The following is a 13,489-nucleotide window of genomic DNA, read 5'->3' as shown; positions in this document are numbered from 1 at the left end:
GTCGAAGATTTCCGACATCATTTTTAAATAAATAATATACAAATTAATCATTAATAAAATTGATTCTCAACGAACTTAATTATCAACTTGACTTTAAGATCAGCACCATGCCATCATAAATTCCTTCATATAACATCAGGTTGGTGCAGTATAGAATGCCCATCCAAGATTTCTCAAACAACAATTGAACCCAAAGCTTATTAGCTAGGCTCATGCAACAAAGACCAAGTATTTTTACCAAGTAACGCAATATTAGTCTATCGAGTTTTATGAATGCCCAATCCTCCTCTAGACTTTGGTTGGGTAATAGTTTCCCAATTAACCCAATGAGATTATGGTTTTCCCCATACAAACCTTCTAACCACATTATCAATATCCTCACAATTAAACTCCCTCTCGATCTGGAATCCACATATTCTGCATGGTGTAAATAGGAATAGCATTCAAAATTGATTTAGCCAATGTAACACATCCTGACCCTGTTCAATAATTTAGCCTTCCATCCCACTAGCTAGCTTGTTACTCATGCGAACTGCAATAGAGGAAAAATCAGAATTCTTGACCCTCCCAGTGAGAATAGGAAAGCCCAAGTAGTTATCAACTTTTGCGTATGCTGAAAACCCTAGATGAATATTTTGATATTTTTCTCCTTAGAACATTATTCAATGCCATGAATCTAGACTTCTGAAAATATATTTTTAATCCAGAAGCTTTGCAAAAGGAATCAAGAACCTGATACCACATACATGTTTCTACACATAAAATTAATAAAAAGAATTTTATTAGAATAAAAATTGTCGTAATTATTTTAAAAGTTATATTTAGAGTGATTTATAATTAATTAATATTTAAAAAATTAAACTATAAATAAAGTACTTCATTATTTTAAACTAGTCATAAATTGAGGAGAGTTTATAACACATCAAGATCATATATATATATATATATATATATATATATATATATATATATATATATATATCAGCAACTATATTCTTATTTACATTTTTTTTAAAACTTTGGATATTAAAGCAACTAAAAAAAAGTAAATTTATTATTTCACCTCATAAATTAGATGCAATCAAATAAATTTTATTTAAAATAAAAAATGATATTGTAAACTCTCAATCTTATTCATAATCATGATGCCCCCTTCTAAACTATTTTTAATATAATAAAAATTAAGGGCTATCTTCGCAACTTATTGTAAGTCCTTGGTTTTACCAGTTACACGGTCTTAATAATCAGATTATTGAGTGCGGAATTATAATTCACCAAATTCGCAATCTGCTAAGGATGAACCCAAATTTTCATGTCAATTTTGATAGTAGGAAGGCCAATATGGTGGCTCATTCTTTAGCGAGATTATCGATAGAGAATCCTGAAACTCATTTTTTCCATTGTATTTCTCCTTGTATTCATCATTATATTGAAGTGGAAAAGCACTGAAAAATAACTCAATTTTTTTAAAAAAATTATCTACAAGATTTCCAAAATAAACTCATGTCTCGCACGGGTTGATAACTAGTTACAACTAAGAGTTGAGCTTTTTGCATACAACATTAGGTTGGATCTCATTATCTTTTAACTATTTTTTTTTCATTATTAAAACAAACCTATTTTTAATATTTTATTTTTTAAAGTAGTTCTATTTATTTATCTAAACTAGTGTAAAATAAACTACGCTATTTTCAACATTAAGCTAGCAAGATGATTAAATGGTACCCCAATAAAAGAACTTTCTTTTTAATTGTCTTTCTTTCTCCCTCATTTTGCGGTTGATGGAGGTGGAAACTTGTGGTCACAAACTGTTGATTTGGTAAATACCACATATTTGAAATAACAAAATCAAGTTAGTTAACGTACGTCCCCAAAGATTAAGGTTGACTCAACGCTATGTTAGTTTTTTAAAGGAATTTTCATTATGTCCACTTTTGTGGGAAGCATATATCCCTTCCTGCTCAAAATTCAAGGCACCTTTTGTGAAGCTAGTGGTTCATTCAGGGAAGGAATTACGCTAGTTTTTGCATGCCTTCACACATAAACAGGTAAATGTCACTTTTGGCTTTCATCAACATTTTCTTTGTGAATTTTCTTGCCTTCATTTTTATTCAGAACACGTACACATGTACATGGCTTCCATCAATATTCTTTTTTATATAGAATTCTCTTACCTTCACTTCCATGCATAACACACAACTACACAATCTTGTTTGTTGTTGTATAATAAGTTAGATTCTTTTTCTTAAAAATAAGATGATATATATATATATATATATATATATATATATATATATATATATTCGTATATTTACATGTTCATTTTGCTTTGCGTGACACATGAACTTCTATATCAAATCACTTTAATATTTTTGTATCTTTGATTATTTTCTCGAATTTCTTTAAATCAACACTCACCTTAATTTTATTCAATTAACATTAAACATTATGGAATATTAGTAAATCTTTTATCAATTAGACAGTTTTTTCTTAAACATTTTATAATTTGCATTGCTGTAAGTAATATTTAAAATACTTATGCAGTATACAATGCATTTGTTTGTTATTAGCGCCTCTTTATAATAATGAAGCATGCATGTATAAGTCATCTCTTAATACTTATGCAGTATAAGTCATTTCTTAATTACTAATGAAGCATCTTTTCATGAAAAATGATTGAAGGTTAAGCTATTAGCATTATTTGGTTCTGCTCATGCATGCATAGGTGCTTTATTGTTTGACATGTAAATGACATTTAAAATAGATTACAACCTAAAAAAATTATAACACAATAAAAAAGGTTTAAAAAAGGTGTTAATTAACATTTCTTGGGTATATTGATTTATGTTACACAGTAAGAAGTAACTCCAGCCTTTCAAAAAAAAAAAAAAGTAAGAAGTAACTCTATCTTCTCTAACATGTCCTAGATCTTTATTTTGAAGGCATTAAATTGTAATAGCTTAATCAATTGACAAAGTGAAGAGGGATTTAACAAACACATGTATATTTCAATTAACTTGGTCTCTAGGAGACAAATTTAGGCAAGGTGTAATTTGTTGTTACTTTGTTAATAGGAGATCGAAGCTTTGGTAAGACAAAATATGGAGCCAAAGGTGGAGCAAAAGCCCCCAAGGATGAAGTTAAGTAAACTCCCTGAGTTGGACGTGGAAACCTTCCAGAATTCACATGTGCTTGTGTCACCAACAACATCTCAGAATTCACATATGTTCATGTCACCAACATCTCAACCCATAACCCGAAAAAATTCAAATGGAAGGTTGAACTGTCTATGCTCACCCACCACACATGCTGGTTCCTTTAGATGTCGACACCATCGATCTTCTGGAATTCGTCGGGGCAAATCCGTTGGTTCTAACCTTGCTGAATTGGGGTCTAAAGCAGGCTCAATCAGTGACTCACTCCATGCTCAATAGTTTGCATTACAAGCATGGTTTTAAAGATCGGTTCGCAATGATAATTATGGCCGCAATGTCAAGGTATTTTCACTCATCGCAATCGCATTGCGACCATAATTGCAGCAAAATCAACTGTATTTTTTTTTTTTATAATTACTTGTAATGTAAAGGTTTTTTGATTCACTGTAAATGCAACCGCAATTTAAAACCATGATTGTAATGAGGTTGCACATATACACATATACATATGCATGCTAATGACCCCTATTTCTTCATCAAGGTGTTCTTCCCGAGTCCTTTAGTTTGCTAATAACATGAAAATTTACTTTTCTTGAACAGACTCAACGAGATGTTCAATTTATTTTTGTGGTGATTCAAAAACTCATAGTTGATTTCTTGCAAAATGAAAGATCTTCTATGTGAATTAACCCTAGTCTATCTAGCTTTATTTATGACATGGCGGCAAGAATAGACTTTGACAGAAATAATTATAAAAGAGTTGGGACTAATTTTTTATAACAAATAAAATAATTGCGATTATGATCTTTTTTAGAATTGAAGATGACTTAATATTTTTTTATTTTATTATTCTACACAGTATTGAATATAAATTACAAATGTAAGAATCTTGGCTATTAAAATTTCTACTACACATTCACAATAATCATGCATGGAGAGCATCGATCTGCTACTCACAAATGACAATGATCAGTTAGACAAAATAGTAGAAACATATGTATCTATAAAAACTTATGTGGGTCAAATGGTGAGAACCAATCATGCTAAATGGAGGGAATTCTTGTCCAGAAAGGAACTGGAAAATTCTTATGTGGATCATTTAAATCATAGTCTGCTCAAATGCTGATTTAGAAAGAATACCAATTATAAAAAAAGACTCATTAGAGTGCGACGCTTATACTAACAATCTCATTAGCTTATTACGTGTGTTGACACTTGACAGTCTAGTTAGTAATTATGTATTATATATTGATTGATTAGAAGTTTTGGAGGTAGTTAGATACATAAAAAGCATTAAGTATTACCAGAGAATAAATATTAACGATATATTTTTTTGGCATATCAGCCGAATTTACGATATATTAACGATATATTACCTGTGCTATATAAATGACAAATTTTATATTTCCTCCAATCTCAATGATGGGATATTAGTGTTTCCAAGTAAAACCAGTAGGTGTTAAGTGTTGTAAAATAATTATGTTCTTGAACTTCTTAAAACATATGAACAAAAAAAAATAATGCAGATAACAGAGAGCCAATCACAAATAAAAATGTATGAACAAATTAATAAGGGCATACTGCTAATGGTTGCACCTATCTACGACAAGATTTATGTTAATGGACCAAACAATCACGCAACGTGATTATTCAATTCAAATTAGATTTTAAATCGGCAGGAGTTAGGTTCGATTAAATTATAGTATATTTGTATTTAGTATTTATATAAAAATATATGTGTATTAATAAAATTAATTTTTAAAATATTTAGTATCATATTTGTTAATTTTTAGATTCAATTATTAATTTTTTTTAAAATTGTGATAAAGATTTTATAATAAGAATGTGCTTAGATGGTATAAAGATTTTGTCAAAACAAATATTTCTTTAAAATATTATCATAAAATATTTTAAATATGTGCATAACATAAATTATATAATAAAGAATATTAATTTTAGTCATTTATTACTCCATTGATGTTAAGTCAGATTAATTCAAATCAACGTGGTTAAGAAGGTAAATTAAATCAAATTACCATTCGACTCATATATTTAGCAAACTTTTAAATTATTCATGTATAATAATAATAATAATAATAATAATAATAAATAAATAAATAAAGATGTGGTTGAAATTTGTAAGGTTTCTTGTGCATTGGGACCAATTTGATTCTTCTCTCTATCGTCTTCTTCCTCTGTTTCGTCAGGGTTTCCTTTTCTCACTTGGAGCTCCCAATTGAAACCCAATTTCGCAATCCCTCCACACTTTCTCGTTCGGAAAACTCGCGAATTGGAAAGACATCGACGGCTCCGCGTGATACGGTACCATGTTTTGTTCCTTTCTGTGATATCACCGTAAAGGTTCAATTTTAATGGTCTTTTTTTACCACCCTTTGTTGCTCAGTGGTTGGTTTGTTGCGTTGTAAAGAATTCCCGGCTCAGTTTCAGTAGAAGCTGTTGATTTTTTATTTTTCGTGAACAAATTGAAAACAGTGCAGTTTTTGGTTTTGTATGTCTTTAGGTGCATGATTTTTTTCTTTACTTATGTTGGAAGATGTTGTGTGTGCAGAAAATTTAAATTTTAGAGAGATTGTAGAAATAGGTGTAAGGAGTTTGGCACTTGTGCCATAGGATAAGAATTTCAAATATGCTGAAGCCAATTCTGTGTGGATACATTTTCGAGCTTGTAATGTGATACAGTGTTTTTATTTTGATGCACTATCAAGGTAAAAGAATTTGACATTATTATCCAATGATGTGTTGCTTTTTCTTTTAATGAGTTTGATGAATGACAAGTTGATAACACTCGGAGATGTCAAATTCATTCAATTATTTGGCAAATGTTCATATTATTGAATGGCGGTGCAAGGTGTTAGTATGTAGATGAAGCATTAACATTAGAATCGTATGATGTATGGCAGAGTGAATTAGAAGTTGAGACTAATTTAAAGCAATTTTGATTCCAATTATTAGACAAGGAATGTATTCTTTTAAGAAATTTCTGATTTCAGATTGTTAGGGGTCTTTTTCTTTTGTGTCTGCCCTCCTATTAAAATTTGCACATTAAACAAGGTGGGTAGGGAGTGCTGGAGAATGTTTTTTATATTAACAAAGCTTAACTGTGAAGAGTAGAAGTAGGTGACAAATTGATTTCTTATTTGCATTGCACAATAGAATCTGCTGGCAATCTAATCATCACTTAACTACAAAATCGATGGGGCTAACCTTCAACCTTCTGCTCATGATAACTTCATGACTGGAATCCCCCATTGATAACCAATCAGTAGTCTAACCATGGAATGTGGAGAGCCTCCTCCCAATCTAAAGATTCTAAACTTTATTTTCATTGAAAATATAAAACTATAAATAATCTATGCTGAGTGTCTAGTCTACTCTTGGCTCTTTTTTGTATGGCTGGTTTTTGGTCTTCTACAATCATCTTTGGAAGTATGTTGGAGACTTAGGTATAACATTCCTCGATTGGGAGTTGTTTTTTCTCGATATCCTCTGTTGTACAGTTTTAGCCGCCTTTTGATATTGGCTAATGATATTATCTTTTATTTTCTTCAGTTATACTTCCAGCTTTTTTTTTCTGAAGTAAAATTTCGTTTTCATGTCAGTTCTCTTCCTGTCTGGTTATCAATGTTGGCTATTAGTGCAATTGCATCTTTGCCCGTATTACCACCAGGTAATGATAATTTCTGACTTTTGTATGTTGCATTTCAATTTAAACTTAAATATCAGAAAAACAGTTGGGGAAATTACAGTTGCTCATATTTTATTTTGCATCTGCATCACAATGCCTGCACCGAGAAATCCTTGGCGCAATATTCATTGATGAATATGTTGTATCTCATTTTACACTTAGCAAGCCCTTAAGCCCTTTTATACTTTATAGGCTTGTCAGATCTTGGCAACGAAAGTTCTTCGGTTGTGATAATGTGTCCCATCCAGAATCCAGATTGAGCAATCTTGATTGTTAAGATTTCTCCCTGGAAACAAAATTGATGCATCATTGAATGCTTTATGATCCAAGCATCAACATATCCACTTTTGAAAACTCATGTTTTTAACACATCCACTTGTGTGTAAAAATTGCATATAATTTGTTGATTGCACAATTGTGTAAAATCAACTGCTTTCATACACAGTTTTAGATGAAAAATGCTTTCATATACATTTCTCTCTATGGGTATGGGTTACAGTAAGTAATGTAACCCTCTCCATTCCCTAATTCCATTCCATTTCTTCTTGCTAAAGGTGGGATTGATCCAAAGTCCTTGCACTCTTCTAAATGGTTGAAAAGATAATTCAATTTTCTAAATTCCATGATGTTAGTGAAGTGATTGTATTTTTGTACACAGTCAGAAGAGGTGGCCACTGCATTGAACAGAATGTTGTTTCCACATTGAGCTTTCCAAGACGACTACAGACAACTAATAATTCAATATCTCTGAGTAGTACACAGTTTCCATTCGGTAGAAGAGCTCGTTCTACGCAGCCAGCAACTATAATATGTGCTGCAGCTTTGGTAATGTTCTTTACTCTCTTTAGTTAATCTTTGATGCTTTCGTCACCTTCCGGTAGTCTATCAGTTCCCTAACTTTGAGTTTGAATATATTTTTCATATAGATCTTGTTTATTTTGTTCTCACCTATAAGGCATATATAGCCTATCAGTTTCCTAACTTTGAATATATTTTTCACTTAGGGAAAACTTCATTAGAGGCAATTTTCAATGGCCATTTAGGACATTTTGGGGACATGAAATAAAAGACTGGAAAAATTAAAATAGCATATTGATTTTGACTTATGGTATGCTACTTTAAGGCATTAAATATCATACGTTAATGTGCATCCAAGATTTACATGTTTTGATGTGTTATGTGTTTTTTGTCCAAAACTTTCTAAGCATAACTTAACAATTTCTCTTGTGGTCACTTACCTTGCAGACATTTTTTCGTGCTATTATTTTCCCCATATTTATACTAGTATTAGAAAAATGTTATGTATTGTGTTGAGATTTCGTATTTGAACACATGCTGTTCTAACTTCTAAACAATAATAATAGAAAAGACAATACTTTTTATTATTTTTCCTTTACTAATCTCCTCTGAAATATGCAGAATGCAAGATGTGGTGCAGAGCAAACCCAAACTGTTACTCGCCAGGCTCCTACAATTACTCATGTTCCTGGTAATTGCTGATGACCAACGTTATTGCTTTGTCAACTCTTTTCAGTCAGGGCATTTCCCTCCTTGTTGCAATTTTCCTGTGTTCCATTTGTCAGAATGATTTGTCTATTTTTAACAAATAATTTAGGACCTGTTGTCTCTTCTAAAAGAATTATCCTGCTCTCAAACATGGAAAACGGAACAGAAGTCCTTCAAAATAAAGTTAACTCTATTTTGCTTTGTGTTTACTCATAGGAAAACATTATGAAACACGCAATTGTTATTTGTTAGTTGTCACTAATAGACTCTAACTCTTTCAAAGTATGTTCTAGATTGTCCATCATGGTTTAATTCAATTTTCAGGCAAGGAGAAGTCACCACAACTCGACGATGGTGGAACTGGATTTCCGCCTCGTGATGATGATGATGGTGGTGGTGGAGGAGGTGGAGGCGGAGGCAACTGGTCTGGTGGATTCTTCTTTTTTGGCTTTCTTGCTTTTCTTGGCTTCTTAAAGGATAAGGAAACTGAAGACACATACAGGGATGACCGAAGAAGGTGAAGAATTGACCACCACAAATGCATGCTTTGCTTGGAGTATTTTGCTGCATTATCCTTGATATCCTCTCTCATATATGCATACCGTAGATTACATTGGTCCACTGAGGTTCTGTGCTTGCTTAAGATAATGTAATGCGCAGAATTTTGTATGTTACAAATTCAATCCCACTTGAAAGTTTAGTATGGAAGGAAATACTGTGATATTTAGTATCAAATTACATCAGCATAGTAGTTATGTTTTTTGGCTTAGATAGTACAAATTAGCTTTTCATGGTCCTTGAGAGGAGCACTTTGTGGCGGCATACACTAGCAAATGCTCTTTACCTGGTTAATCTTGGTTGAATATTATTATGTTACAATCTAGTTTGATGCTAATTTAGGATACATCAAAAAAATGTTTCTAGAACGAACAAAATTATTGTCATGATTGACGTGGGCTTAAAGCTTGCTCTTTAACTGCCTTGCTTAACCTTGATTATAATTCTAAGAAACAAATGTTAATAATATGATCTTCAATATAGTTTTATCAAATACGCCTTTTATTATTGACTTAATTTATCGAGGCTCATGAAATGTAGGCAACAGTTATTTCGTATCATTTATATTTCATGGTTTTTAACAAGTTCTAGTTATCGGATAGTCTGTTTTGGAATAGCTTGGAATATTTGTTATTTTTAAAAACAAATTAATGTAGATAGAAAATAAGTAACTATTTGTCAAAATAAATTGAAATAAATATGCATTATATTGAAAAGAGTGTATTATTGTTTCCACTTTTCATTCTAAATTTTTCCAGAACTCAAGTGTATTATTCATGACTGAATATAGAAGATTGATCAAGTTCCCTTTTACTTTGACCCTTATGGGTTAGGCAAAAAATAATAGATGATGCTTTTTGTATTAAGTATTAGAAAAAGTAAACATATATATTATTATATGAAAAATAGACATAATTAAAAGTTATGTTAAACGAATAACAATTTTAATAAATTTAAAAAAGATATATAACATTTTTAATTCTGTTTACTTCTATATCCATTATTCAATTTTAAAGATGTAGACACAAATATATATATATATATATATATATATATATATATATATATATATATATATATATATATATATATATATATATTTAATAAAGATTTTCTACAATTTCATTTTACAATTCTTTCATTTCATTTTTCTTTTTATTTTTTATTTTCTTTTACAACACATTTCTATTACATTATATTTTTTTCTCTCCCCTCTTTCTATATCACCACATTTTTTCTCTCCTCTTTCTCTAATTTTTACCACTGAGAATGAATGCACATCTCAAAAGGTATTTGTACCGTATAATTCATGAACTTGATAATTACTCGACTAGTGGTGCTTAGCACAATACAACCCATGAACTCGATAGTTACTCGGCTAGTGGTGTCCAGTAACTCCCACGATCACGCACAACGCTTAGAGGATTAGTTTGTCATTGTAACTTTCTCAAGGTTGAACGTGTATATATAGACCCAAAGAAAACACAACAAGGTACATTTTAATCACTCCATGCATAGATATATAAACACCTCAAACCTAATTGACTTGATCGTCGGAGCCCTTTTTGTAGGTACTTTCCCCGACATTGAGTTACGAGATCGAAGATTCCGCTGAGACGAGGAACGAAAGGAAAAAGGTAGACAACTCGTCGGAACTTGGCCATAACTCATCAGAACTCAATCGAAACATTTGGCTTTCACTGTGGGGTCGAGGAAATTTTTTCCTTCGGTTATAAGATGGTAGCAACAAGGAGAGGCGATCCCAAGTCGTCTGCACACTCCACCCGGGCGGAGACATCAGCAATGTAGGAAATGAGAGCACAAATGGAACATTTACGCAAGAAAATTGCGGCCGACTTAGAGTCCTTGAGGCAAAAGCACAAAGTGAACATGCGGCGGTTAAAGGAGGAGAATGGGAACCTTAAAGCAAGGCTTGTCGTCCATCATCCACCACCACCCCCACCAATCTCTCCATCCTTTCAAGCACCCACCCATGCCGAAATGAGAAATCAGGAAAATCATACTCATCTCTCCTTCTATAGTAATCGGGAGGAAATCCCAATCCACTCCAAACTTAGGTCTCTCAATATCCACAATGATGTAATTCACTTGCACTCGTTTGTCGATGGCATCATGGGCATACCTTTGCCCATAACCTAGAAGTCATTGAATATTGAAAGATATGATGGTACATCAGATCCGGAGGAACATCTGGACATATTTAGCACTTAGGTAAACTTATATTCAAACGACAACATCGTGTTGTGCAAGGTCTTCTCCACCTTCCTCAAGGGACCAGCACTAACGTGGTACAAATTCTTACCCTTGCGATCTGTTGATTCATTCACAACCTTAGCCCAATGTTTCGAAGTTCAATATGCAATCAGTCGTCCTCATTCACAACCTTACACCATATTTGTAGCTTTGGTCAATCTGCGTCAAACTAATGACGAATCGTCGTGGTCATTCATGGAGAGATAAGTGGTCGTCTTCATCAAAATTAGAGATCTTAACCCTGGTGTTGCATTCTATTCCATGATCATAGCACTGAAACCTGGGTTGTTCATTGACAACCTCTGTTAGAAGCAACCCAAAGATTTGGAAAAACTCAGAGCGAGAGCGGCAGGATATACCCAGATGAAGGAACTGTTTGCTTTCCACAACCAAATATGTTTTGGAGGGTCATCTCTTGGACCTGGAATGCTACTCACTTAAGGTCATGCTATAGTTAAAATCGAGTAGTGTACTATTTTTCTTACTTCAATATTTTTTACACTTGTAAAAAAAGATTTTACTAAAGAGATTTTAACGAGGCACACCTAAGTATCCATGTAAAAGGAAGATGCTTATGAACTAAATTATCAATGAAATCCTTTTACACTATACATTGCCCAAGTTATATGTTTGTTCGTGTATTTTGTTATATGCTAGTATATTTAAAAGTATATGTCGAGATTAGTTAATAATGACCAGAGGTCAGATCCAAACCTCAGCTTTTCAAGCACTTTTCAAAATGTCGGATTCGAACCTCATTTTTATAAGCACTTCTCAAGAGGTTGGATTCAAACCTCAGCTTTTTCAAGCACTTCTCAAGAGGTCGAATCTAAACTTTAGTTTTTCAAAGAAAACATTCTCCCAATATAAACAATGATATATAAGGAAACTTAAAATCCATCTTAAACTCACTTAACATATCTACCCAATTTATTCAACTCGATAGTACCCATCATGTGAGTTTGGCGGGCTTATGTCGACACGTGATCAAAAGACCAAGGTCTCCATCATGGTCGAATGACACATAAAACTCTATCATTCATAATGAACTTAGAGCTTGGGGCCGTACAACACATGAACTTGACAGTTACTTAGCTAGTGGTGCTTATGTACCGTACAATCCATGAACTCGACAGTTACTCAGCTAATGGTGACCACTAGCTCCCCACGATCACACACAACTTTTAAAGGATTAGTTAGTCAGTGTAACCTCCTCAAGGTCGAACGTGTATATATTGACCAAAGAAAACATAACAAGGTACGTTTTAATCACTCCATACACAAATACATAAACACCTCGAACTCAATTGACTTGATCGTTGGAGTCCTTTTTGTAGGTACTTCCCCCGACACTGGGTTAGGAGATCAGAGATTTTGCTAAGATAAGGAACGAAAGGAGAAAGGTTGACAACTTGGCAAAACTCAGTCACAGCTCACCACAACTCAACCGGAACTCAACCAGAGCTCACCGGAACAACATCCTATCATCATTCCTTTTAATTTTACAGGTCTCTTTATTTTTTTCCTAAATATTTATTTATAAAAATATAATTAAAGAAATATTATTTCATTCTGGTATTTACTTTTTAACCAAAGATTGCTTATTCTAATTATTCTTTAGTTTACAATTAAATTTTGTTTTGAGGACCAATCACTCTTTTAAAAATTTAGACATATGTTATCTAAATATGACAAGATTTTATATCATTAAAATTGCTACCATAATCTCTTTTCTCCTGTAATATTGTATTTTTTTGTTTATTTTATATAATTGTATTTTTTGAAATATGTGATCAATTATTATGAATTTTTTAATTTTTAGGTAAATTTAATATATTAATTTAAACTATGGTTTTAATTTAACTTTTATACTTAGCCTCCTAAAAAAATTCTCTTGTTTCAATCCCATCGTCTATGACAAAGTATCATAATTCTATATTAAAGCTTACATACTTTTATTATTTATCAATATACTATATTATAATTTTAATTTGCTTAACCATTTAAATTTAAGTTTGTGTTTATTATTTTGTCACACCATATTTTAAGTCAGATAATATGAGAAACGAGGTGACATAGTAAATTCTATCAATTTATGAAAATAATGTAAACTAATTCAAAAAATATATTACACAATTTATAAACTTCCTTAATTTTTCGGGGCTTATTTTGACCTTGGACTCTGGGCCATCAGCCCTCTGAACTAGCACAAGATTGGCCTTGCTTTGACCTTGTGGCTAGGTTTGAAACACACACACAACGAAAATGGTAATAATAACGGTGCGCGCAC

General features: G+C 32.2%; 1 protein-coding gene across 2 annotated transcripts; it reads left to right on the top strand.

The window, feature by feature from the left end:
* The first annotated feature begins 5,289 nt into the window (after window positions 1–5,289).
* On the top strand, window positions 5,290–9,243 carry LOC100817121 (protein YELLOW LEAF 1, choloroplastic). 2 transcript variants are annotated; one of them, XM_003551359.5, is made up of 5 exons: window positions 5,290–5,477; window positions 6,776–6,843; window positions 7,520–7,686; window positions 8,281–8,350; window positions 8,692–9,243. In XM_003551359.5, the coding sequence occupies exons 2-5, from the start codon at window positions 6,798–6,800 to the stop codon at window positions 8,886–8,888; spliced, it is 480 nt and encodes a 159-aa protein (XP_003551407.1). In that variant the 5' UTR covers window positions 5,290–5,477; window positions 6,776–6,797; the 3' UTR covers window positions 8,889–9,243. The 2 variants fall into 2 exon arrangements, with proteins under 2 accessions (XP_003551407.1, XP_040868032.1); XM_041012098.1 differs by having other exon boundaries at window positions 6,776–7,686.
* The last annotated feature ends 4,246 nt before the right edge of the window (window positions 9,244–13,489 follow it).

This window comes from Glycine max, chromosome 18, assembly GCF_000004515.6.
Source record: "Glycine max cultivar Williams 82 chromosome 18, Glycine_max_v4.0, whole genome shotgun sequence".
Classification (NCBI taxonomy): domain Eukaryota; kingdom Viridiplantae; phylum Streptophyta; class Magnoliopsida; order Fabales; family Fabaceae; genus Glycine; species Glycine max.
The sequence above is the reverse complement of the archived record's forward strand: the minus strand, read 5'-3'. Positions and strand labels throughout refer to the sequence as shown.

Bases quoted from the DNA above. Each gene is read 5' to 3' on its own strand.
- LOC100817121 (XM_041012098.1), top strand. From the start codon at position 7,450: ATGGTTGAAAAGATAATTCAATTTTCTAAATTCCATGATGTTAGTGAA. The intron at 7,687-8,280 runs GTAATGTTCTTT...TGAAATATGCAG, and splicing joins TAATATGTGCTGCAGCTTTG to AATGCAAGATGTGGTGCAGA. The intron at 8,351-8,691 runs GTAATTGCTGAT...TTCAATTTTCAG, and splicing joins TACAATTACTCATGTTCCTG to GCAAGGAGAAGTCACCACAA.